Below are 27275 nucleotides of genomic sequence, written 5' to 3'. Positions count from 1 at the left end.
TCACACAAGCCTTTGCTACTTGAAAAGTACTTACACATTGTCTCATTTGACCTTTGCAACAGCCTATGGGGTCACATCATTAAAATTTTTGTGAAGAAAGGAAAGCTCAAGGAATTAGAGACACTTGCCCAAGGTACCAGTAAGGAGGAATTCTTTTCTGACATATCTCTTGCCCTTTCTTCTTAAGGTTGGGAAACCATCACTGTTCTCATAAATTATGCAACAAAAAGTGATAGCTATCTAAAGTACTCCAGGAAATCAAGAACTGGAAATAGTAAATAACACTGCTATGAATATTGGGCTGCATGTACCTTTTCAAAGCAATCTAAGTGTCCATCAACAGATGAATGGATAAAGACTATGCAATGAATGATGAACGAATATACAATGGAATACTACTCTGTCACTAAGGAAATTTTGCCATTTGCAACAAAATGGATGGGCTTGGGGGACACTATGCTAAGTGAAATATGCCAGACAGAGACAATACTTTATGATACCACTTATATGTGTAATCTAAAAAATACAACAAACTAGTGAATAAAACAAAAACAAACACAAAAATTCAGATTCACAGATATAAAGAACTAGTAGTTAACAGCAGACAGAAGGAAGGGGTGGGGGGCAACATAAGTGCAGGGGAGACAGAAGTACAATTAGGTATAAAATAAGCTCTTATACAAAGATATACTGTACAACATGGGGAAGACAGCCAATATTTTATAACTATAAATGGAGTATAACCCTTAAAAATTGTGAATCACTTTATTATATACCTGTAACTCATAAAATACTGTACAGCAACTATACTGCAATTTTAAAAAATCTCAAAGATATAATGAGTAAAGAAAAAAAAAACCTGTGAACAGAATTGAGAAGAACTGCATTCAATCAAAAATTGTTACTTTAATAACCTATGCGTTCATCAGTTTGGTCTTCAGCATTACAGATTGGACACATACACAATCTGTGTTTCTTGTGGCTATATTGACTTATACAGTATCTCTGGTTTTGGTATTTTTAAAGACTGTTTTCCCACAGTTTATACAAACTGTAAGTTCAACTTTTCAAAAGGAAATCAGTGTTTTAATAAGTAACACTGTGTATCAGGAAATATCCTTAAACTAGCATTTAAGAAGTGCTTACTTACACCCAGTTTTGGGAATTCCTTCTTGGTCCAGTGGTTAGGACTCCATGATGTTACTGCCAAGGGTGTGAATTCAATTCCTGGTTGGGGAACTAACACTCCACAGGCCATGTGGCACAGCCAAAACTCAGAGAAAAAGAAACATCCAGTGTTTTAAAAAAATCACTAGAGTGGGAGGTTTTAAAGATCTTATGTTCCACATGGAACCTCACTGACCTTAAGTAATTGACTCCCTTTTGTAAACCTACAGGATGTCTGATACTAATTTCTGTTCCAATTCTTAAAGTGCATTAGTTTCTCAGTCTTTGATAAATCTATCCAACTAATCATCAAGGATTTCTCAAGTGCTATATACTTAGCATTCCCACAAGACCCACACAGCTTTTTCCAAAGTTAATTCTAAAAACTAATATATCCTTACATAAATACCTATGCATTTAATCTCTAGAGACACCACTTGGGCTGCTGCTCCAGCTAAAAACATTAATAAATTTTGATGTACCAATACTTGAGAGGAAATTAACAATCTGTCCCTATGAGAAAACTGTTTGGGATGAGAAAACTCCTCAACCAGTTTATTTACTTTTTATGTTTTACTACTATTCTTGGCAATTGTCATCTAAAAACCAAGCAACACCCTAAATGAGCTGCCTTTTCGCATGCTGTTGTTTTGCATATTCTTCTTTCCCAGTCCCGTACAGCTTCACCTCCTCCCCAGAAGACAACCATCTTCCTTTCTATGAATGAAGAACAAGATGCGGTTCCTTAGTATTTTGACTTGCTTATCTATTGTCTTTATACAACTGAGTAACTCCTACAGATAATATTAACCCAATAACTTGATTTTCATAAAGGACCTGAGGGGCTACCAGGTCTCAAACAGCCCTATAAACCAAAGATTTAATGATGTTCTGCAGTTTTTAGATTAAATATACTTTGTTAGGCACTAATGTCTGAAAGTTTGGAAAATCTGCATATGTAAAACTAACTTTCTATTTCACTAGAATATGCATCTAAATTAAGTCATCTCTTGGTTCTGTTGTGTACACCACATACACAGATATATATAGATACATCTGTTCAATAAATCATGAGATGCTGAAGACAAACTAAAATTCTCACACTATGAATGTATAACCACACAAGCACATGTGAATCCAATAAGCTGACAATGACAAGGTTCACTCAGGACTGCTTAATTTAGCATATCCACTAATAAACTTTGGTTCAGGGCACCACCTAACGGCAGAAAAAAATTTTTCTTGAATTCTATTCTGCTTTGCTTCCTTTGCTAAGTTTTATATTTTAGTTTACACTGATTTAGAAAATGTTTGCTCTTTATCAACCTATATAAACAGTTTGAAGTTTTCAACTTTCTTAAAAAGATCAAGCCCTTTCCATGCCTACCTTAGAATAAAAAGCTGCTTTTTACAGTGGGAAAATGTGCCAAAGAAATACTCTAAAAGATTCTATTCTATCTTTAAATATTTAAATTTAGCCTAATTAAAATGTTCTCATTGAATCATTTTAATTAAAGGTTCTCAAAGGCTTCTATACTCTGTATCTTTATAATAACCACCCAAAATAGTTTATCTTTCTGAAAACATGGTGCTTATTAGAAATATGTAAGCTAACATATCTAATTAGTTGCTAAAATCAACTCCAAATGCATGAATAGTGATAAACACTTTTAAAACTATACACATTTGATTTTTGTCAAGAAGTGCCTACCTGAACCTAGTGTTTGTTTCATGATTCAACAAAGAGGCAAAATATCTGGGATAATATAGAGCAGATAAACAATGTCTTAAGAAAAGAAATTTATTATTTACACCACTGAAATAGTCCCCCATAAGAACAATATATACCATGTTTATTTGCAAGAATCTGATTCCTTTCAAAGAGAAGAACTGTATAAAGCAATACTGTCAACACAAAACAGTGGTCACATGACATATCTGCAGGCACAAGCATTGCAAATGAATTTTTTTTCATCTTATGGCTAGGTATTTTCACTGAAACACAGTGTCTGCACTTCTACAAGACAGGGCTGGAACAGAACAAAAACTTTTTGTTCATGCTTTTCAGGGTTGAACCAGTGATACATCCCACTTGAAAATGTACTGCTTTTCGGACAATGGTTTGAGGCAAGAGTGCTTCTACTTGGCCACCACAAGGAAACACACTCTAGTTCTGTACTTTCATTCCTCAGTCTTATGTTTACTACTTGTCATACTATGACGTATGTGTATCACAGCAGACGTTTTCCAGTTTTACTCAAAGAACACTGACACACATACAGACCCAACTGAGACAGGTCAAAATTTAGAAATTTAAGTAGTGGAGTAAGAAGAGAAATTGTGTTTACGACAAAGGGATGAAAAAAAAAATCTTGGTGATTTTAAGCAAACCAAATTAGGTTCCTTACTAAAAACATTTCTTTTCTTGGTTTTAAACAGAAAAACAGTAGTTTCCAGATGGGTTTGGGCTTAGACAACACATTGAGACAAAAACACGAGACATATTTGTTTCCAAAGTCACAAAATGACATTGTTAAGTATACATTTCTGCCACTTTGTGTCTGTGTGTGGGCAGGGGTACTCACTACTCTATGCTGGATAAAATATTTTTTAAGAGTTACAGTATATTCATATGGGGGGAGCTTTTTTCTTCTTTTTTGGCGTATTGCTATGATCTTCAAAAAATATAAAATTAAATTTACAAAAAAACTGGAAGACCAAGTATAAGCAGTCGGTATTTGCTGCAGTGTCCAGCACTATCATAATGATCTTTAGCATAAAAGCGAGAAGTTGTTCCTGGATATCAAGTATCTTCAATAATTGCTAGTACAGCTTATAACTACTGTCCTTGCTTCTTTGAGAGATACCTGCAAAAAATCAAAATAAAGATGTCTAAGCTGTATTACACTGAATTCAAGTTAACAATCTAACACTCCTCCCCAAAGAGAGTTGATTATTTTAATAACAAACCTTTTCAAGATAAGTAATAGCTGTTAATAATCCCTAACATGCATTAATTATGTGCCAAGTACTATTCTAAATACATGCATTAATTCATTTAGTTCTCACAATATTTTATGAGGAGTTTTCAATGATAATTTATTTCTATTTTACAGTCACAAGAGGTTAAGCAATTTGTCCAAGTTCATACAGCAAGAAAGTGGTAGAGTTCAGATTGAAAACAAGACTCTGAAGGCTGCACATTGTCACTACATACTGTCTTACTTCCAAATGTGAAATCAATGTATTAGCTAATATTAAAAATTTCTCCCAATTTATCTTCCTGCATAAAGGTAGTGAGCCAAAGCTGCTAAAGAACTCTGATCAAGAGTGTAAAGATGTTAATTAACTAAACAAACAAATTTTTCTTCATATTATTTTATAGGAGTGTACAAACAAACTAAAATTTTTACATCTCTATTTCTCCCATTTATGAATTACTATACTCAGAGCTATGAGGGTGGAGAAAGAGTTCTTAAAATCAGGAGATCTAGATAAGTCTTGATGGTAAAACTTGCTCACACTGGCATCTATTATTCCCATGACTTAGTTATTACACCATTTACAGGAACTGGGGATAAGTGACAGTCCTAATATTATGAGACTCTAGTAAGAAGCATATTACAAGTTTATGCAAGTATATATCTAAGTACATAAGTGTACAAGTGATCTGAAAAGCCAAAAGTGTAATTCAGCCAGAGTGTTATATTACATGAAGTTTCTTTTGTTGCTGTATTAATGAAATCCAATCTTTAAAGATCTACTTTGAAAAGAATATTTGCAGTACATAATCCTGTCCACTTCTCCAGAGGTTTTTCCTGCAAAATCTTGATGTTTACAAGCAATCTCTGTGTAGATTTGTATTTAAATTTGTGCTCAGAAAAAAAGACTAGAAGACAAGACACCAAGCTAGTATCTTTCATAATCACAACTGTTTGCCTAAAGGAATTAATTTTCTAATTTCTCCGCTACATAGAGAGGTTACTTGTCATTTTTAACAAACATTTCAGCATATTTTATTTTATCCTGACATTATTTTACAGTATGAGAACAGGGATTACATTCTCATATGATTCATAAAAGAGTGACCCAATAAATGTTACAAAATAGTTAACAGGTAGCATTAAAAACATGCACTAGCCTCTGAGATCCTCTCTACTAAAGAAGTATCGAAGGTCTTAAGAGATGTGAGTTTATGAACAAGTTAGAGGTTAAGACGAAAGAGAAAAACCCTTCCAGGGGAGATGTCACTAGATTACAAAACAGCTTTAGAATTTACCCATTTTAAATAAAAAATAAGAATTATATGTATACCAGAGTTACCAGACAACTTTTTCATTCATTAATGTACAGACGAAATAAATGAATAAGCAAATGACACTTACCTTTCCCAATATTTGTGATTCAGGTCCAAAAAATCATCTAGTTTTGCTATTTCCTTGAGGTATTGGGTTAATTTTAAAAGTTCTTTGTCTTTATCTCGATTTAGGTGTGCTTTCATAAAAGGTCTTATCTATTAGAAAACAGACATTATCCAACAATTCACACTGCAGTAAGAAAAATAGTACAAACCTGTACATTTAAGTTACAGTCAATGAAATTAATATCACCAAGGATGTCAATACTAAGAATTACTTTTATATTATCTCACTGACAGTCACGGTGTGTTTATAATAGAAGACCCCTTCCACCTAATTTGCCTTCTATTAGCCTTTCAGTCTGAACTTGACAACACCAGCTATCTTACAGCACTTCAACCCTACGTGGATTCTCTACTTTGCAGAACTACTTAAGACTTTTCCCCCTTCTATCTAGATGCTTCTTACTAATTAAATAATTTCATTCGCATCACTTCATTTATTAAAAAGGTACATAATACAAGCTTGATTTATAGTAGAGTGAGATAAGTTTTTAAACCATAAATTTACTATTATAAATAATTTCAAAAGATCAAAACTGATAAAAAATTATCAGACCATAAAATGCAATATTACATATGCATTTAACCCCAGAAGTCCTCCACATAGTTGTTTTGTTATTTAAAAAAAAGAAAAGAAAAAACATTTAAATAAATTTAAAAAATAAACTTTGTATTATAATACTACAGAATAAAACATCATTATCATATATTAGTATGGAAGAACAAACTAATGCTGAAAGATAAATGTCTGATTATTTTCACATCAGTATTTTTCTATTAAATTTTTATATAACTAAGATATTATGCATTGGTATAACCTGTTTTCACTCATATTTTATCATAAGTATTTTTCTTTATTATTAAAGTCTCCATTAAAATATTTTTAATTATATGAGTTTTCCCATAAAAAGTGGTCATAGTTTCTGAATTTTTAAGTTCAATAAATTTTATTATGATAAAAAGTCCATTTCAAAATCATGAAAATCAGGATGATGGACAGGGTTGAAGACTATAATTAGTAAGGAATTTTATATCTTGACTTGAATGGCAGTTACACAAGTTCTTTGTAAAACAATGTTAAACTATATGTTTTACGTACTTTTCTTTATGTTACAGTTCCAATAGAGTTCTACTTTTTTAAAGAACCTGCTCATCTACATACCACTCAAGATAGCATTTCATAAAACTTTAACTAATTTTAGATGAAATAATGTCTAGGATTTGCTGCAAAATATCAAAGAGAGGAAAACAGTTAAGGTATAGAGCAAACATTCATGAATTAACAAGTTGTTTAAACAGGATGATGTATACATGGGGGTTAATTCATACAATTCCAAGCAGTTCTATTTTATGTTTGAACTTTTCCATTAAAAATAATTTTTTTTTAATCAAACATACTTCTGTAAGAACTGAAAAAATCATTTTAGTAAAATATTAATATATCCTTATTGTGACTGAAAGAAAATGCAAACTGGTCAATTTTACATAGGGATATTTAAAAACATGACATTTGATCATTGTTACATATTGAGAACAATGAGCCCTTGGGAGTGTTACCGTGTCAATCAAGAGTAGAGGTTTAATAAGAATTTTTATATACTTCTGTGTCACAGGAAAAACACAACAACAGCTTGAAAGAAACAGAAGAAAATACTCCCATACATCCCAGGTTCTACTTGCATCAAAACAGCTTAGGGCCAAGGACCTCCACAGCTGTGAGTCAGCGGGTGGCTGACTGGCACCAGGAAGAGCTGTCAGAGCCTGCACAGATGCAAGCTCTTGTAGGAGATCCTACTTCCAAACAGGCAGTGCTGCTTCACAGCAGCAGCAGTGACTGCAGGAGATCAAGACTCTCCGCAGGGGCTTGCGTAAGCTCTGCAGCTAGGTATAAACAGGCATGATATCAAAATGTGGTGACATGAGTTTTTGCACAATCCTGGGCAAGACTGGAATATTTTGAGGTATTCCCTCATGTAACTAAAGATTGTAAAAGCAACATATTAACTTCTAAACTATTAATATACAATGTACCAAAGTGATTTCCAGTGTAAAACCAGGAAGAGATTTAGACTGAAAGAGGAAGTACAGTCAATGCCTAGTAAATAAGACTTTCAACCCAAGGCCCTGCTAAGCAACTTTTACTTTCTAAACAATTGGTCTTAAGCACTACTAACAAAACTAAAACCCAAAGATTCTAGATCTAAAAGTTAAACCAGTAAAGTGCAAAAATTGACCTAATTGACTTCAACTGTTTCAGTATAATCACTGCTCCATTCTCAAGAATAATCTAAGTGATCAACATATATTACCCCTATTGCTGCATAACCAAAAAAACATTTTTAGGAACTTAAGAATACTTACATGATCTGCATTCCACTTCCTTATATAGATAATAAAAGTGAAGTTCAGAGAAACTACTGTTTATGCATGACCAAAACTCAACTTCCTTAAGTTCAGTACTATATTTGTAACTGAAAAGCCTCCTATGTTATATTTCAAACCTTAAGATTAACAAACTTGTATTATAAGAAGTTAACTACTTCAAAAATAAGCAGTCTTTAAGATCTCTGTGAAATCTTTGAGATTTCTACCAGAAGTATTATGAAACAGTGGTAACAAACACAGAGTTTAAGAGTATTTGTCAATTTCAAAACCACTTCTATGTCAATGTGGGCAGAACATTAATTACTACCTTCTTAAAAGGGGTTTTCAAAAGGAGACATGAGAGAGATTACCTGTAGAATGCTTAAAAATACCTCTCCTGAATTAGAATTTTTGGAGGTGGAAACTAATATATTTTTAGGAACTGCTTCAGTGATTCTACTGAGTACTCTGGTTTAAAAAAAAGAAAATATTGCTCTAAAGTACTAGAAATTTGTATCATCATCTTGCTGTATCCAGAGATGAGGAGGGCCCAAATGTTGGCTGGGAAAATGTTTCTTCTAAAAACACACATGAAAGTAATATTTTTTTTTAAATTTAAGCTCTTCTCAAAAGTCATTCGCTGTCTTACATGCAGAATCCAAGAAAAAACAAAAACAAAACACACACACAAAAACCAAGCTCATACACAACAGAACAGAAAGAACAGATTGGTGGTTGCCAGAAATGGGTAGGTGGGAGAAATGAAGAAAGTCAAAAGGTACAAACCTCTAGGTATAAAATAAGTCATGGGGATATAAGGTAGAGCATAATAACTATAGTTAATAATACCTAACTGCATATTTGAAAGCTGCTAAGAGAGTAGATCTTAAATGTTCTCATCACAAAAAAAAAAAAATAATAACTCTGTATGGTGACAGATCTGTGGTGATCATTTCACAATATATACAAATATCAAATCATAAATTATATTGTACACCTGAAACTAATATTATACCTCAACCAAAAAAAAAATTTTAATCATTCCCTGAATACCATGATTTTACCTCCTTTCCAGTACAGATACCATTGGTTTCATACAAGATTCAGCTTAGATCAACTGAATCTTTGCTCAAGACTGAAGAATGTACTTTTGTGTCTTATACCTGGTAAACCACATAGGGGAAAAGCACTTCTCCTAAAGCCTCAAACAGAAATCATTTTTAAAGGGGAACATAACCACCAATCTACCCCTAGAACTTCTCTTCCAAGTCAACAGTTTTTATATTTGTGACAATTCACTGCCTAGATTAATAAAAATTCCCTCAACTATCCTCCTTGTACACCAAAGACCACATCAATAGTCTACAAGGATAGCTTCAAAAATGTATCTGCTTCAAGTTTTCCTCTTGTTTTTTAAAGTCATCAAGAATTCAGCTTGTGGAAAAGTTTAGGACTGAGATTAAAAATATCTTAGTGTCAGGATTTACACTTCAAATGGAGATTTCATTTGCATTAGTACCATAATATAAAGCTCTCTTTTCCGTTTTCATATTGTACTGACACATAGGCAGCCACAGGTACCAAAATTTTAAGTTTCAATTTCTCTCTTACCAATTTTACACTGCTCAGACAGTAAAGAACCTGCCTGCAATGAGGGAGAGCTGGTTCGATCCCTGGGTTGGAAAGATCCCCTGGAGGGCATGGCAACCCACTCCAGTATTCTTGCCTGGAGAATCATTATGGACAGAGGAGCCTGGCAGGTTACAGTCCATGGGATCACATAGAGTAAGACATGACTTAAAGACTTAACAACAACAATCTTTAAATCCTTAATCCAACAATGTCTGATGCTTTCACTTTTGATGCTGAAAGTCAATATCAGTAAGCTCATGTTGTTCCTCAGAGCTAACTGAAAATAAAACATCTAGATGAGTTGGTTAACCAAGGAGATACCATGTGAGAGAGAAAATGTTCAATTTTATATGAATTTTTCTAAACATATGTTTTTCTTGCCAACACATTACCTAAAAAAATTTATGAAATTCAATAGTGCTAAAGTTCTACTGCATATACCAGCATATATGCGAATAGCAAGTAAATTATGTCTTACCTTTAGTCCATTCTGTGGGTTCATGAGAAAATTTCGTCCTATGTCATCAAACATGATGGTGTTTTTCTTGCTGTAAAACTCCGAAAACTTTCCCCATATAACACCAAGAGGCTTTACCTTAGAATAAAAACTTAGATTTAACTCAAATTTCATAAATAGTTCATCCTTTCTTAGAAGCAAAAATACTGCAAAATGCCTACAGAACTATGCCAGAGTGTTCCTTTACCACAAGACAGTGATGGCTGGCTCTGTGAACAGACCAGAACTGAGAGGCAACACACTTTAAGAGACAATGTATCTCCCAATGTTAACTTCTGAAAGGTCTGCTCATGTCTAATGGAACTAAGCCCATTATAACACTTTCAATAATTTTAACCAGAAGATTTGGGATCAAAATAAGAGTATTTAATGTAAAAAATAAGAATCTAGTAATTATTTAGAGTCTGCTGAGCAGTCTTATGTCCCCAGAACCTGAGGTTTCACTTGGGGTCTGTTTTCAAAACTAGCAAACCTTAACAACAATGTATCTTGCTCTTTTACTACAATATTTAAATATTTTATAAAGCAAAAATTGACTTTCTCTAGTTCAGTAGTACAGGGGCACAATTTCTAGAGCATTTGACTGTTTAACTTCAAAAATACCATAATTTGTAAATTCTTGCTTGTATTTCTGAATTCTTAAAATGAGCCTTCAAAAAGATAATCCCTCAGATATTTATATCTGTTGATACTTGCATAAATTCTCTGTAAGACCACATGAGAAGCAATAGTGATTGCCTAAAGGAAGAAGAGTTAAATGGCTGGAAGGTTCAGGACGGAGGAAGACTTTTCACTACATATTTGTGAATCATGTGAACATTTTATACATTCAAAAAAAATTTTTAATACACTAACTTTTAGAAGTTAAAAGTTTTTTCTTTTAGAAGAAAAAGTACTTTTTGCTGAATGCAAGAGTCTCATTTGTGATACGAGATTACATGCTATTAATAATAACTATGAAATTAAATGGTAATAAATAAATGGTGATTAAGAGTTGTCATTTTTCTTTTTTTCCTTCTATAATTTATTTTAATATGGAGAAAGTCTCTTTTCCTATCTTAGTGTTCTTACTACTACAAAAAATGTTATTGAAATATTTTAATTTCACTAAAATTTTATTTGCTGTATGTGTTTGCACTGTTTACTACTGAAACAAATCCCCCAAATACTTGAAGACAAATATATTGGAACTAAAACAATAAACCAGATTTTTGGTTTTCTTAGCCAACATAAAGTCTCACAAAATAAAACAAGAGCTTTATGACAGCCAGGGTTAGCAATCCTACATCCTCTTAAACAGAGCTGTCATTTTGTAATTAAGTCAAGCACTATATGTTCCCCAAAACATGTGCTCCTTTGTTCTCAATTAGAGAAGTAACATTGCTGACCACAGGGAAAAAAATTGTGAAAACACAAAAAAGGACAAAGGAAAAATTTTAAATATCTATAATCCAGTTAGTACCAAAGATTACAACTAGATATTCCGGTATATTTACCTCCAGTCTTTCTGATAAACAGCGGCAGCCTCAAAGAGTTCACAGATCTTTTGTTAAGCTAAGGGAAACCCTGAACCAAACAAAGGTTAAAAACTATTTTCTAACAGTTTGAAAATATTGCTAAAATATTTCTTTCACTTTAATAATATATCATGAAAAAATTTTAAAGCACTAAATACTACATCAAATAGCTGCATTCCATTAAATGGGTGAACAAAAATCTATACAATCAACTGTCTACTACGGTGGGGATTTGTTTATTGAGGATTTCTTTTTTTTTTTTGAGGATTTCTTTTTATTCCTTTTTCATTATTAGAAACATTCCTATGCTTAACATTTGCCAAACTTCTTTTCCCTGTTTAGATTTAGTAAATGTACCACTTCAGCAGATAATAAATTACATTTTCTCCTGATGTATATTTAACTTCCTTTACTGAAAAATCCCCATGCACATAATTTGACTTATGATGGACAATCCTGTCTCTTCTAAATTTTCCTAGTTTGCTAAGTTCTCCCCAATTCCAATTACTCTGTTTCCAAAAGGCATGGAATCAAGTGTTCTCATCTCTTTATTCCCAACAGTGCCCACTGCAGGGCTTTGCAGATATGAGAACTTCATAATATGACTAGTTACTTGATGAGTAAACAAAGTGAAGAACCTTAATCTTTTTAAGCATAAATCTTTTTTGATTGTTCTTATTTTCTTTAGGCCTTCACATGTCACCCCAAAGACATGCATCATGATATATCTGCTTTTATTTATGTTTCATATAGGCCAAGACAAGTATGTTCTGGTCTGTTTCTACTATCCTCCCTGAAGATATCCAATATTTTTTCTCATTTACTCTGTCTCCTCTACATTGTCAGAGAAGGCAATGACAAGCCACTCCAGTACTCTTGCCTAGAAAATCTCACGGACAGAGGAGCCTGGTAGGCTGCAGTCCATGGGGTCGCTAGGAGTCGGACAGGACTGAGAGACTTCACTTTCACTTTTCACTTTCATGCATTGAAGAAGGAAATGGCAACCACTCCAGTGTTTTTGCCTGGAGAATCCCAGGGACGGGGGAGCCTGGTGGGCTGCCGTCTATGGGGTCACACAGAGTCGGACACGACTGAAGCGACTTAGCAGCAGCACTCTGTCTTTAGCAACACTGTGCTGCTATCATCATGGGACAATTAACCATGACTTTTCCTGACAGCCCTTCCTTAAGCTTCTTAATTTTGCCACTAAAATTCAAATCTATTAACCTGAAATACAGCTTCCTCCATCAAAACTCAACTGACACTTTATTATCCACTTGGATTTCTAAACTCTTTGTGTAGTTTATTCCATCAATATAAATGCAAACAGTGTATCAGAAAACAAGCAAGTCTTTAAATAAAAGAAAAATGACTTCTTACATCTATTAATCCTCTCCTCGGAGTATGTACTGTTATCATAGCAGCACTGTCCAACATGAAGGTAATCTTGTAATTTGCATTTGTACTCACTCCCAGCTCCTATAAATATAAATGTTCACATAGTTAAAATATAATAATGTGGACAATCCCACGCTTTATGAATAGTCCAGCATAATTTCCCATTACACCATTTTTCTATGCCCCTGGCTACCACATCTTGATCAACAACTGGCAAGCATTTTAGTTTCACTAAGCAGATTGAGTAAATGGTAGTCCAAAGAACCCTAGTATATTGAGCTTCCAAATGAGGGGCCCTTTTCAATATATTACCAGAAACAGGTTACTTCCTAATTCACTATTTTAGAAGAGCATCACTCCTTTAAGCATCACACACCGGACAAAAGAGGAAAATAACATGTTAGCGTAAAATAAGGGAAAGAGGAACAGGAGCTTTGCTGTATTTTATCTTGAAAAAGACATAGGTAGGTAATCAAAGCAAATCACCACTAAGCAGACTTCAAAAACACCTCTAACTCCTGATATTGGCATTTGTTTTGCTACTAAATGTCCTCCAATGACAATGAAATTAATTCAGAACTTTCTAAAAAGACAAATGCAGTTTCAAAATGTTCTTAAATGGATTGTTTTCTAACACTTACTTTCATTTTAGCTTCAATCCACTTCATATTTGTTGCAGCTAAAACATGAGGAATGATAACACAATATATATGAAAAGTTTGAACTTAATTTAAAAAATCTTTCTTCTGTATAAATTAGTTTCTAAGCAATACTAAAAGTTCAAATACACCACAAATAATCCCTAGCATAATTTATGGTTAATTTTCATTTAATTCTTTATAAAAACAAACTTATTTTACTGTGTCTTCAAGACAACAATTTTTAACTTTTCTCTAAAAGATACCAGTCACCAATGCTCAAAGGAACTCTGAACCTAGGAAATTCATAAATCAAGCCCTAATCACCCTTTTAAAAACAGCCCTGCTACTATTCTCCATCAATTCTAAACTTGAATTTAGGGTGCCTGGATCTCCTTTTTTTTTTTTTTCTATGTTCCCCCTGCCAGGTAACATACAGGTAGGGGCGGGGGGGGGGGGCGCATCCAGCAGCTTTTAACAAGTCTGAGACAACTAAATTCATAAACTGCATCTATGTCATGTACCTGCTCACTATCAGTCACCAACCACTTTGAGATCACTGACATTAAAATTCAACCTTCAGCTTCATGTGCATTACTCATCTCAAGTTGCTGGACTTAAACTACATAGGTATTACAGAGTAAAATATTTCAAAAGGGAAAAAGGAGTTCAATTATTTAAAGTGTGTATACACATGCATGTATGTTATTTTTTAAGGGCAAATGAGGTACCTAAGTTCTTGGAATAAAAATCTTTAGCACACATAAAAGAACCAAAATCACCTTACATGCAAAACTGGTCAGCTGAACTAAAATTTTAGAGAATGATGTGTCTACAATGACAACAAATCATGTGATAGGGAAAAATAATATTTTAACTCAGTATATATTTTGAATCTGTAATTCCCAGATGAAAAACAGAAATATTTTCAGCTAATAAAAAGGATTTCTAACTATTAAGCAATTATTACATCTCAGACACATTACTAGTTGCTATATCAATATTTTATTCTTATAACTATCCTGTCATATAGGTTTCCTTATATTCATTTCTCAGATGAGGAAGCTAAGGCTCAGAGCAATTAACTGACCTGCCCAGAATCAGTAAGGTCAGAGCAAGAATTAAAACTTTAGTCTACTTAGCTATAAAATGAGATGCCCTTTTCAATGTACTACTATGAAATTTATAAAAATAACCTATTTTAAATATATGATTGTAAAAAGCTCTCAAAATCCCTAAGTCTACTCTAATAACATTTAGAGGATAAATGTTTTACTCAAATGTCATCTCAGAAGTCAGAATTGCTGAACACAAAACTGTTTTTCAGGAAGCTTTCTCCTCTGTATCTTAAAAATCAGAAAATTATATATTTAACTATATATTTAGTTATAATGGATATGTACTCATGTTAGTACTAAACTATTGAAATACTCTGATTATAAGAGAAAATACAAAGGAAATTTACAGACTAGAGAAGTATGTAGCCTCTATAATCAGTAACCTAGTACAGTTAAATGTACCATCTTTAGCTGATGGGAGTTTATTTAATTCACAATTAGGATACCTCTTTTCTGACATTGCCAAGAGAAAACTTAAAATGTTTATGGGAAAGTGAGATGTAAATCAATACACCACTACCCTTTCCTTTTCAGAAAATCATGCCACAAAAATGCAATGTCACCTCAACTGAACAGTGTGCTCAGTAATGCAGTAAATTTACTTTTCTGGAGAAAACTCACTCTTATCATAGACCTGTACATTCCTGGAATGGCAGATCACAACTTGAGTCATACTGCTTTAACACACTTATTAATTTTCCCTAGGTAAATTCACATTGCCTTTATTTCTGAACTATATCACTGTAAATTTTTTTTAATACATATGTTTCTCCAATGTTCTGAGACTAGAATAATGAAGAAAATTGAAAGCAACAGGAAACTAAAACATCAGAGTCTATAGTAAATATCAGAAAGAAAAGATCCTTATCAAAGTGTGGTCTTGTAAAAACAGGCCTTTTTATTTCACACTATAAACTACTCTCTTCCTATACTTAAGTATTTCAGTGGTATTGGCAAATACATGTATATGTTTACACTGTGATGAATGAAAGTATCAGACATGCTTCATCAGAAATTTGCAAAATAAAATTTAAGTCACATTTTATAAAGCAAAGTAATATAAGCAACAACCTTATTTTCATGAAAATCTAAACAAGAAATACAGCTTACACCAAATAACAATGTCATAATCCTCATATGCAGATGTTAGGAATTCATGAAGATATGGCCGCATTAATTCTACCCCAGTCTCTGCACAAGACCTATGGTCTAAAATAAAATCAGTTAGAGATGATGATTAGTTTATTATCATGGACAAATATCTAATATAGATTAAACTTCTGAAATATAACAGAAACACTCAAAATACTAAGTACTTCAGACTAACTTCTACCAGCTGACAGAGGGACATCTTCAAAGCACACAATTCAGTATTCTTGCAATCCAACTTTAACTAATCAATTCTGTTCAATCTGCAAAGAGCCAATACCTAGAATTCAGGCTTATATAATAAACAGTAAGTTTTCTTCTCTTCTAATCTCTAAAACATAGATCTTATTTTAGGATATGAAAAACAAACTAGGGCCAGATATACTCACTTTTTAGCCATTCACCTTCCAAATACAATCATATTTCACCAAAATAACAGATTCAATTAATTTACTAATCAAATTTTAAAATAAATGTACACTAACTTATGACATGTACTTAAAGGTTAGGATTAGAGGTAAATATGCTCATTTTAATGTCAGGAGTTATCCAATTATTTCTGGCAATATTAAAGGATGAAATGAACATCTTTTTTTGCTGACATGAAATATCAAATGTCAAATTCTTAAATTCAAGAATCTGTCTTGAACATAATAGAAAACCAGGAATAAACTATCAAAAATGATTTTTAAATAATCCTCATAAAATATTAATAAATAGGTAATGGCTTTATTAAATTATCACAGATTCATAAAATCATAGAAAATCACCAGACCAAAAAATACATATATTTAACTCACAATGAATACAAAATGACTAAAATGTTGACCATATCATTAAGTAAACATGAAAAGGATATACATAAAAACATCCAGGAAATTAACACATAAAAAAAGACCTCTGGATCTTGGGATTACATATGACTTCTTTTTTTGCTTGCAATAAATGATTTACTTTTAAAATAAAAAGAAATGCTTTAAGTAATTCATAGTGCAAGGAAAAAACAAAAGGGGAAAATGCTGTTAACGGGTAACAGATGATGAAGCACAGTTTCAGCTGACTTACCAAATAATGTATAGTCAACATCTAGTACCAAAAGTTTTTTCCCTTCCCTGGGAGGATTCAAAATTTCCACTTTGTACTCTTTTACTCTGCGGGAAATTTTCAGTAGGTTTTCCTCCCTAATGAAAAATAAAATCAGACGAAAGATTTACTTTCTCTTGTATTACAACCAATTCCCTTTGATGATGAAAAGCACTCACCTATTTTCTACTTCAACTACTTCATCTTCAATATCAAAGTCATTAACAACGTCATCATTGTCAGGAGGTGGACCTAAGACATCTTCCTATTAAGACGAAAAACAGTATTGCTTTACCATATTCTTTTTAACATAACAAATAAATGCATAGCATAAAAAATTAAGAGGTACAAATTGAGTCCAAAAGTCTTGCAAGCACACGCTATGGGAAAACATCCACATTTTATGTATGTTCACTGGACAGATATACCACGTTAAATTTCACCATTATCACTACTACTATAAAAAGCTGCCTGTGTACACTGACAAGTTGCCCAGTGTTTGCTTTCTGCTGAGTTAATACCACATTCACTGTTTTTACTTTCTGTTGACTATTAAACTGACAGTTTTACCACAATTAAAACTATGATGTAACAATGTGATATAAATCATAATATCTTCAAAGGGAGAGCTTCCTCAGTGGCTCAGTGGTAAAGAATCCACCTGTAATGAAGGAAACGTGGGTTTGATCCCTGGGTCAGGAAGATCCCCTGGAGGAAGAACTGGCAACCCACTCCAGTATTCTTGCCGGAAAAATCCCATGGACAGAGGAGTCTAGAGGGCTACAGTCATAGGGTCGCAAAGAGTCGGACATGACTGAGCGACTAAGCACGCACGCATCTTCAATGGGACAAATGTAACAAAAGTAAACATTTACCAAGCTCTCCTCACGAGTTCCCATCATCATGATTTTAGTATTTGGTTTCAGTTTGAGAGCTCCAAGCTTAACATCATTTTCTGCAGGTTTGCCTACAATACAAGCAAATGACTGTTTTCTCACTAAAGTTCACGTGCTGGTTTCACTATCCCATTATATAAAACCCTAACATTAAAAGATTCCACAGCAGGTTCTTTTCCCTTAAATTAATAAACTATTACTGCTGAATTAGCAGTTTCTAACACACTATGAAAAGCGATTAATACAAGGTTGGGTTTTTTTCCCCCAACTCCATCTTAGAGGAACATATTTAATTCAACTAACTAAATAAACTCGTGTTTTATTCTTATTCTGTTGTTCAAGATGAAGATAACTATTTTCCAGAAAGTCCTGAAAATTGAGTGCCTAGGATAACTGTAGATTTACTGCTTTTCAGAACTCACTCTTTAATGATAAAACAAACACAAACACCTTAAAAGTACCTTTTAAATGAATATGAACATTGCTGATAATTTCTAAATTGTTATTACTTTCAAAAGAGAAAAGTTAATTTGGAGAGAGTAAAAGGCCCAAGCTGTAATGAAAAGACTGTACTAGAAGACAGATATTACAAATTATACTCTTTACCTGGGACTTTCATGTCCAAGGTTTAACAAGCAAACATCAACTGTCAGAGGAAATCAAAAGTAATCTTAATAGTGGTGTTATTTCCAAGTATTCTTAAATATTCTTACTTGTATCACTAAAATAATTTAAGGGATATCAAAGAAACCTCCAGGAGGAAAGACTTATTAAGGTGAACTGATAATAGCTAATGTAAAGATTTACAAATATATCAATGCAATAAATTTGAAGAAGGGAGAAAATTACCTTTAACTTTGAGCCCAAGTAACTTCTGGCGTTCTGGTAGCACTCCTGTAAGGGTCTTGAGAAACTGTTTGAGATCCAGCACAGTATCATCTTCCGAAAGTGTGGTCACTGAATATTCCTGTCCACCCCATTTTACGATGATAGGAAGAGCCATCCTTGAAACATATGATAAGGCAGCTTTCCTTCTGAAAAAGATATCTAGAAAGAAAGCCATATACGTGTTGAAACAGACATACCAAAGATGGTCATACAGCAGAAACTAACACAACGTTGCAAAGCAACTATATTCAACAAAAAATTTTAAAAAGATGTATCGAAGCTCTAAGCTTTATAAACTGCATCCTTTGAGTCCTAATTTACATCTTGATAGTAGAGAAACAGGATTTTCTACTTATAGAAATGTTATCAGAACACCAAAAGTTATTAGGAGTCAAAGTTAAAATTCCTCCACGTTCCCAAATTTTAGCTTAGTTACAACCCTCTAATATTCTATCAGATTATTCCTGTTTGGAAAGCTGCAATCATGAACTACATATTTCTCCCTCTCTGATCAGGTTTATGCTACAGGCAAGTTCCTCCATGATGGACCATTCATGTTCATTTACCATTTGCAAGGTAGGACAGGGAGTTGTTAAGAGCACAAATTCTTGAGTCAGATTACCTGGGTTTGGAGTTCAGGAATCCCACTTATTAGCTATTTAACCTTAGAAAGTTAATTGACTCTTACTGCCTAGGTTTCCTCATCAGTAAAATAGGGATGCTAATACTACCTACATCTCAAGGTTCATGAGGAGTAAGTTAATTTTTGTAAGTCACATACTACCTGGCACATAGGTAGCACTATGCAAGTAAGTAATTGGTTAAATAGTTTCAAAAACTAGAACTGAAGTGTTTTAGGCACAGCATTAAACAAATGGTAAATGGCCATTATTTATTTCAGATTTAATAAACAAGGCTTCCCTAATAGCTCATTTGGTAAAGAATCTGCCTGCAATGCAGGAGACCCCCATTTGATTCCTGGGTCGGGAAGATCCACTGGAGAAGGCATAGGCTACCCACTCCAGTATTCTTGGGCTTCCCTTGTGGCTCAGCTGGTAAAGAAACTGCCAGCAATGCAGACCTGGATTCGATCCCTGGGTTGGGAAGATCCCCTGGAGAAAGGAAAGGCCACCCACTCCAGTATTCTGGCATAGAGAATTCCATAGACTGTATAGTCAGACACAACTGAGTGATTTTCACTTTCACTTTTTCACAGGGGATGAGATGGTTGGATGGCATCACTGACTGGATGGATATGAGTTTGAGCAAGCTCCGGGAGTTGGTGATGGACAGGGAAGCCTAGCGTGCTGCAGTTCATGCGGTCACAAAGAGTCAGATACAACTGAGTGACTGAACTGAACTGAATACACAGAACAGTTTTTACACAATCTCATTTAACAAGGTTGTTTGGTAAGAACTGTCTCTCTTTCACTGTGAAGGAAACAGGAGTTTAGAAGCGAAATGAAAGTCACTCAGTTGTGTCCAACTCTTTGCAATCCCATAGACTATACAGTCCATGGAATTCTCTAGGAGTTCAGAGAAGTTATGTAATTGGCTCATGCGCAAACAGCTGATAAATGAACAGGTCTTCTGACTAAATCTCAAGTTTCTTCCCCTTGTGTCTCTCTTGAACTTAAGGTACCAAAGATCCGTAAATACAAAATCCGCAGGCACAGATAAAGTACACAAAGATTATACAGCAGCTGCCACTCATCAATGATAGCAGGTAGGTCTTCCCCGCCATAAAGCTTTCTACCAGTTTTCATGTTTGTTCCCCCAACAGGTCAGAGAACTAGATTTTTTTCATCTCAAAGTAGTGGTATTTACAAATGCTGTCATAATATATTTAACACAACATTTGACTGCACTCTTCAAGTATTACAACCAACAACAAGAAAGAAGGCAAATTCTGAATCTTAACATGCAAATGTAATCTGGAAACTCAAGATGTCTTCAGCATGCCCATTAGAAAAGAGCACCATAAATTCACTTACATTCATTCTATGTTTATAACCTGCTCTACTAAAACTTTAAAGAAGGTATGCTACTTTAGAGCAATGTATTCTATTTGGCAAGAACGTGCTCTAACAAATGCTATACTCCTCAAAAAAAAAAAAAAAAGCCAAATAAGCCTTTTGTGTCAAACAGAAATACCATTTAAATATTACTTTTCTGTGAGAAGTGGAAATAAAAATGAAAACTTACAAGAGCTAGGAATGCAAATAGCGCTAATACAGCACGTTGTATTGGGCAGAACAAAACACTTCAAGCGAGATCACCTCAACTCTAGGTGGATTCGGACAAATCATTGTGCCTCTAGATGAGTGTTCTCAAAGTGTGGTCCCCAGACCATTCAACAGCACTGACCCCACTTGGTAACTTGTTAGAAATATAACTGGGCCTGGAGAGAAGAGACCTAGCAATTTGTGTTTTAACAATCCCTGTTCCCACCCTCCCCCCATCTTTGAGGCATGTTAAAGTTAGAGAGGCTCTTCAATTTTCTCAGACTTAAAAAAGAAAATGTGCCAGATGGCATGGGCTCTGTGTGCTTAGTAAAGCAGTATACAAATGTTACATATCACCCATGCCACAAGGGGATTTCCAAACTGACAACTGCTCTAAAGGACTAGGCACAACAAAACAAATACCATAAAAAAGTTTAATGCAAAAGCCCTTAAAACTGTTTTTCAAAGTTATACTGAACTTTACTCCTTGAATATTTAGATCATTCACAAGAATGGAGCAATGCAATGCAAATGCATGAGTCATTTTCTGTTTTCACACTTGGCCTTTTCTTACACAATTCTAATGTTTTGTGTCATTCCAGATCTTATCAGATTTACAAAGCAAAAAACGAGTTTGAGGGTAGGGACGGCGATCAAACCCAAATAAGTTAGCAAGGAACATACCTTTATGGTGGTGAAACTACAGCCAAGAACGGCTGTTTGGATAAATTCTTCCAACCTAACATACAGTGGTGACTTGTGTAGCCAAGGCAGTAATGTTTATCACGACAGCATTAAGCCGCGCACTAACAGCCATGACAGCACTTATAAGCAATACAAATGGTGGTGAAAACAGAAAAATTATAATATGCTCGACAATTTTATTCATTTAATCTTCACAATCCTAAACTGACAACTATTGTCTTCACTATACAGACTAGAAATTTGAAAAAGAAGAAAAACAAGCTGCTCCAGACCACACAACTAAAAAGTAGCAAAGGCGGTCAATTTGAAAGGACCTTCAGCCTAAGTTAACACCTTAGGAATTGCGGGGAATTAACTTTTCAAGCTGCCTAGTAAAGCGTAACAACTGAAGTACTGTCAACTCATTCTCTGGACAGCACGGCTGCAGCAACTGCGAGCGAGTGCAGAGGAGACAGCTGTGGGCTTGGAAGCGGCAGCTAGGGGACAGCACAGAAGGCAGGCAGAGACCCCCAAAACCCAAAAGGGCTGGGATACGTTCAACAGGGAGGGGGAAGAAATGGACAAACCCCAGTCGAGGGAGGAATGAGACGGGAGGACGCAAAAACCCAAAGAGGTGCGGAAAGCCCTCCACCCAGGCGAGGAGGCTGGATGCGAGGGTGGCGGCCCCTGTGATGAGCGGGCCGGGGCCGGAGGCCTGAGCCGCGCACGGACCAGGGCAGCCGCGGGCGGGACGCCCTAATGCAGCCCCAGCCGGCCTGCCAGGCCACAGTGAAGGTCGCGCAGCGAGGACAGCAAAGGTGCGGTCCTCCAGCCCAACCATGTTTCCGCGGGCAGTGGGCAGGGATGCCCAGAGTCCCCTCACCTGGAGCACAGCGGAACCGACAACAGCGGATGCAAGAACCGACCGCAGAGAAACCCACGGCGACCGGAAGTGAGAGGCGGGGACCGGAACCGGCTAACGAACCGGAAGTTAGGGTTTGAAACGGAAGCGCGCCAGAGACGGGACAATCTCTTCCTTTGTTTCTCTTCGGGTAGTGATACTACATAGTCGCCGCCAAGAACTGCCTCACCGCGACGAGGGAAGCAGGCCTTTCGGAGAATGTGACCGCTGTACACACGCCTGCGACGCCTGGCTAGCTGCAGGCCCTCGCCAGTTCTGCGCATGCGTCCCTCTGGCGGGCTCTTGAGTTAGGCGGGAGTCGCGGGAGTCGCGGGAGTCTGACGTCTGTGGTATTATTTCGACAAAGTCGAAGCTGGTTCGGAGGCAGTGCGCTGGCTTACTCAGGTGAACGGAGATCCTCGTGGGAGACGGGCCTGGGACTCGTGTGGCTTTGTCATGTTCCGAATGAGGCCTGAAAGGTGATGTTTGAGGACTGAGGACTTGAGAACTCGACCTGTCACCAGGGGCCACCAACACTAGTAATTTCAGGAGTTTAGAATTCTACCCGTTTCACCCAATCCCGGAAGAAACAGTATCGTCAGGAAAGGGGCAAGCCCAAGTCTCAGAGAACCATGCAAGCAGATCTCATTATAAGAGCTGCCATCGAGATTACTATGGTCTTGTATCGAATTATGTCTACCTGCCCATTGCCACCTCCATTACGTTTTCCCTCATAATGCTAAGAAAGCCAATTACAAACCCTAACAAAAGAATTACAGACTTTAATGAAAATTTGGAGCAACCGCTGTCTGGTACAGCGAACTCCCAGCGTGCATCCTTTTAAGTAGGAAAATAATAATAATTGCTCACTAGATTGTTGTCTGCGGCGGCAAATGTATTGGGCTTTGAAAAGGAAGGAAAAGGTGAAAATAATATTGGCCCCTAAGTATGCACTAGTCGGGGCTTCCCTTGTGGCTCAGCTGATAAAAGAATCTGCCCGCAATGTGGCAGACCTGGGTTGGGAAGATTGCCCTGGAGAAGGGAAAGGTTACTCACGCCAGTATTCTGGCCTGGAGAATCCCATGGACTATACAGTCGCAAAGAGTCGGACAGGACTGAGCGACTTTCACTCACATGCACTAGTCGAATTACTTGTATTTTTCTTTCTTCTTCATAGCGTGTAACTGATCCGTGTTTCCCTTTTGGCTGTTGGAAAGGGAACAAAGAGCCAGGTTTCGTGTCTTAACAGTTTTTAGTGAAAATACACAAACTCTGTTTTCCTCCCCTTTTTTGGTAATTCTTATAGCACTAGGAATGATATCTGTTCATTTTTTTTTAATGAAGCATATTTGCAGTAAGAAGTATTCCCTCTAATTTTCAAAAAATAGGAAAGGGAAAACTCAAAAGAACTTGTACAAAAGTCACTTATTAGCAGTCTAGCTAAAGAGATGGTCAAAAGACAAAAGGACTAGGCAATGAATTACAGTTTCTTTCACCCCAATATATTTTGCTTTATTCACGTTCTAAACAGCTCCTTAGGCTATAGTTTTTGCAGTAGTCATGTGTGGTTGTGAGAGTTGGACTGTGAAGAAAGCTGAGAGCCAAAGAATTGATGCTTTTGAACTGTGGTATTGGAGAAGACTCTTGAGAGTCCCTTGGACTACAAGGAGATCAGTCCTGGGTGTTCTTTGGAAGGAATGATACTAAAGCTGAAACTCCAGTACTTTGGCCACCTCATGTGAAGAGTTGACTCATTGGAAAAGACTCTGATGCTGGGAGGGATTGAGGGCAGGAGGAAAAGGGGATGACAGAGGATGGGATGGCTGCATGGCATCACCAACTCGATAGACGTGAGTTTGAGTGAATTCAGGGAGTTGGTGATGGACAGGGAGGCCTGGCATGCTGTGATTCATGGGGTTGCAAAGAGTTGGACAAGACTAAGTGACTGAAATGAACTGAACTGAAACAGCTTCTTGGCAACTTTATATTTTTGCCATTGCAGTTAGAGAAGATTGTTTCTGTTAACATCAGTTAAAAACATTTTTAACTTTTACTATTTCTAAGCAACAAAATTCGCATGGAGGTTCTTTTTAATCACAGAATAGCCATTGTACAAAGGGTCTGATAAGTCTCTTATTACTAAATGTAAATAATTTAATAATTACAAATTATCTAACCAAGTGTTGAACAATAGTATTTCTCAGAGAATAATGGTTGTGGAGTATTTTACAAGTGGTTCATGTAACATGATTTTTAATTATGCCCATACCTCAGTCCCTCCAAGTCTGTTTATATTTAGCTAAACATTCATTAAATCAAAAATAATGTTGAGAAAACACTTGAGGTCGATTGAAAGATATCATTTGAGTAAAAGAACTGGACTTGTTAACTAGGGAAGAATATAATAAAATGGACCTTAAAAAGGACTCAAGCAACTCACAATTGCCAATAAGAAGAGAAAAATTAAATGTCAGCTTGCTCTTGCTCAGTAGAGTCGCTCTTCTAATATGTGGAGGATGATATACTTGTGCCTCATTCATTCTTTCCTGCAGCCACTGAAGGTGCCTGGGAATTACCCCATAGGGTTTGATAGATTATCAGGTCTAAGAGACTAAACAGAAATGTGTAACAGTTTCACAGAATCTGATATCACAGTGAAGAGTTTACAGTGAAGATAAACTGATATCACAGTGCCCATGCTGGGATTGGAGGACAAAAGTACATTCCTGATCCCCAGCTGGAAAGCTGTCACCCTGTTTGCATCTCCATCTTTCTCTTTACTTCCCTTTCTCGGGCCATTTTCTTCCTCTCTTTCCAATTGAAAAACATCCTCTAATTTAAAAAATATATATATAGTACACTGTAGCACTTCATTTCTCTCTTTTAATGTTTGTACACTTATTTTTTCCCTGACTTCAGTCAGTGTGCTGAAAACAGTTAGAATCTGCCTCATAGAACTGACTCTGCAGGCCCTCAACTCACCCTGGCAAGGGTACTACTTTGTATCTCTACTCATTTTGCTTTCCCAAATGACTACTAAAAATCTCAATCTCTTCCAACCTCAGATCTTCTGCTTTATATCCTTACTTTTGGTAGATGACATTGTCTTGTATCTTGCTAAGGAAATAAGCAGTCTCAAAGAGGAATTGCCTGATCTCCAGACCTCTAAATCTACAAACTAAATTATAGCTGCACTTGTCCTCACTTCCTATGCTTGTTTCAATGTGGCATTTTCCTTTTACCTGAAACCAACTCATATTTGTGCTGTGGCTCCTTCTATTTCAGGAAGCTTTCATAGAAAATCAGTTAGCCCTCTCTCTTGCTGTTATATTTTTAACCTCTTTTCTCTCTGCAGGCTTATTTCTACTAATGATAAACATGCCATGATATCTTGCCGTAACTACTGTCCTCTCTTTTCACAGTTGGGCATTTCAAAGCATTGTTTGCATTTGTCTAAACTTGACATTATAATTGTGTATTTCTTTCAGTTTGTTTAGTGACAGTTTTTACTATCCTGTAAACTTTCTGAGGAAATGGATGTCTGCTCTATTCATTACTATATTCTCAGAGCCTCGCATGATGGTGGCTAAAGAAGGTACTCAAATAAATACTTGGAAATGAATAACTAATAAATGAAAAGAATGTCAAGTAATGATAGATATATATAATATATATATTAATACATATATAGTATACATATTATACATATAATAGTACACATTGGTGATTATAATGATTATAATTTGTAAATGACTTTGGATGACTTTCAGGAAAGTTCTGAAATACACACCAAATGTTAACCATTCATGGCACCATGGGATGCACTCACTATTTGTTAAGTGAATGAAAGAAATCACATGATGGCATCATAGAGCAAGTGAGTTTCACCTTATTTGTATTTTTCTGTATTTGAATTTTTTATAATAATTTTACATTCTTTTTCTCTCTGATTAAAAACAGTACAGGGACTTCCCTGGCAGTCCAGTCGTTAAAACTATGCACTTCTACTGCAGGAGCACAGGTTCAATCCCTATTTTAGGGGAACTAAGATCCCACATGCCTTGTAGCATGTCCCAAAACAAAACAACAGCAAAAATAATACAGACATGTCTTTACCACTATTTTTATGCCTATCTTTGAAAATCTTTTCTGTGCTTTAGGTAAGGGTATACAGTTTATACATGATACTTTAAAATAATTATAGATTTATAGGAGGTTTCAAAAAGAGATCATGTGTACCCTTTACCCAGTTTTTTTCTAATGATCACATCTTAGGTAATTATAGTATAATATCAAAACCAGGACATTGACATTGCTACAATATGTGTGCATGTAATTTTATGCCATTTTATCATATAGATTCACATAGCCACTACTGCAATCGATACAGAACTCTTCCATCACCACAAAGATACCCCATGTGCTGCATCTTCATACTCACAGAAACCGCCATTTCTTTCACCATTTCTAGCTGTCGATCACTAATGTTTTTCTAATTTTCTAATCATTAACTGATGATTTTCTCATTTCCAGATGTTATGTAAATAGAGTTATGCAAGTATATGCCTTTTGAGATTGGCCTCTTTCACTCAGAATAAGGCCTATGAGATCTTCTCAAGCAGTTGTGTTTATCTGTAGTCCATTTCCTTTTATGATTGAGCATTTCCTGGTATGGATT

At 35.5% G+C, this 27275-nt stretch overlaps 1 protein-coding gene and 1 long non-coding RNA gene across 2 annotated transcripts in view; one reads left to right on the top strand and one right to left on the bottom strand.

The window, feature by feature from the left end:
• Nucleotides 1-2952: 2952 nt before the first annotated feature.
• UBLCP1 (ubiquitin like domain containing CTD phosphatase 1) lies at nt 2953-23157 on the bottom strand. Its single transcript, XM_069592516.1, has 11 exons — nt 22580-23157; nt 18749-18946; nt 17879-17970; nt 17183-17268; nt 16986-17101; nt 15882-15980; nt 13657-13694; nt 12998-13096; nt 10062-10178; nt 5553-5680; nt 2953-4034 (listed from the first exon to the last, which is right to left on the bottom strand). Exons 2-11 carry the CDS (start codon nt 18900-18902, stop codon nt 4007-4009), a joined length of 957 nt encoding a protein of 318 aa, XP_069448617.1. The 5' UTR covers nt 18903-18946; nt 22580-23157; the 3' UTR covers nt 2953-4006.
• Nucleotides 22690-27275, top strand: part of LOC138441475 (uncharacterized) — a 48707-nt gene continuing 44121 nt past the window's right edge. The window contains exons 1-2 of the long non-coding RNA XR_011257352.1: nt 22690-23002; nt 26368-26474. This is a non-coding gene — a long non-coding RNA (uncharacterized lncRNA). The remainder of the gene's footprint in view (nt 23003-26367; nt 26475-27275) is intronic.

Source organism: Ovis canadensis, chromosome 5 (assembly GCF_042477335.2).
Source record: "Ovis canadensis isolate MfBH-ARS-UI-01 breed Bighorn chromosome 5, ARS-UI_OviCan_v2, whole genome shotgun sequence".
Taxonomy (NCBI): domain Eukaryota; kingdom Metazoa; phylum Chordata; class Mammalia; order Artiodactyla; family Bovidae; genus Ovis; species Ovis canadensis.
Note: the sequence above shows the minus strand (reverse complement) of the source record. Positions and strands in the feature narration are given on the sequence as shown.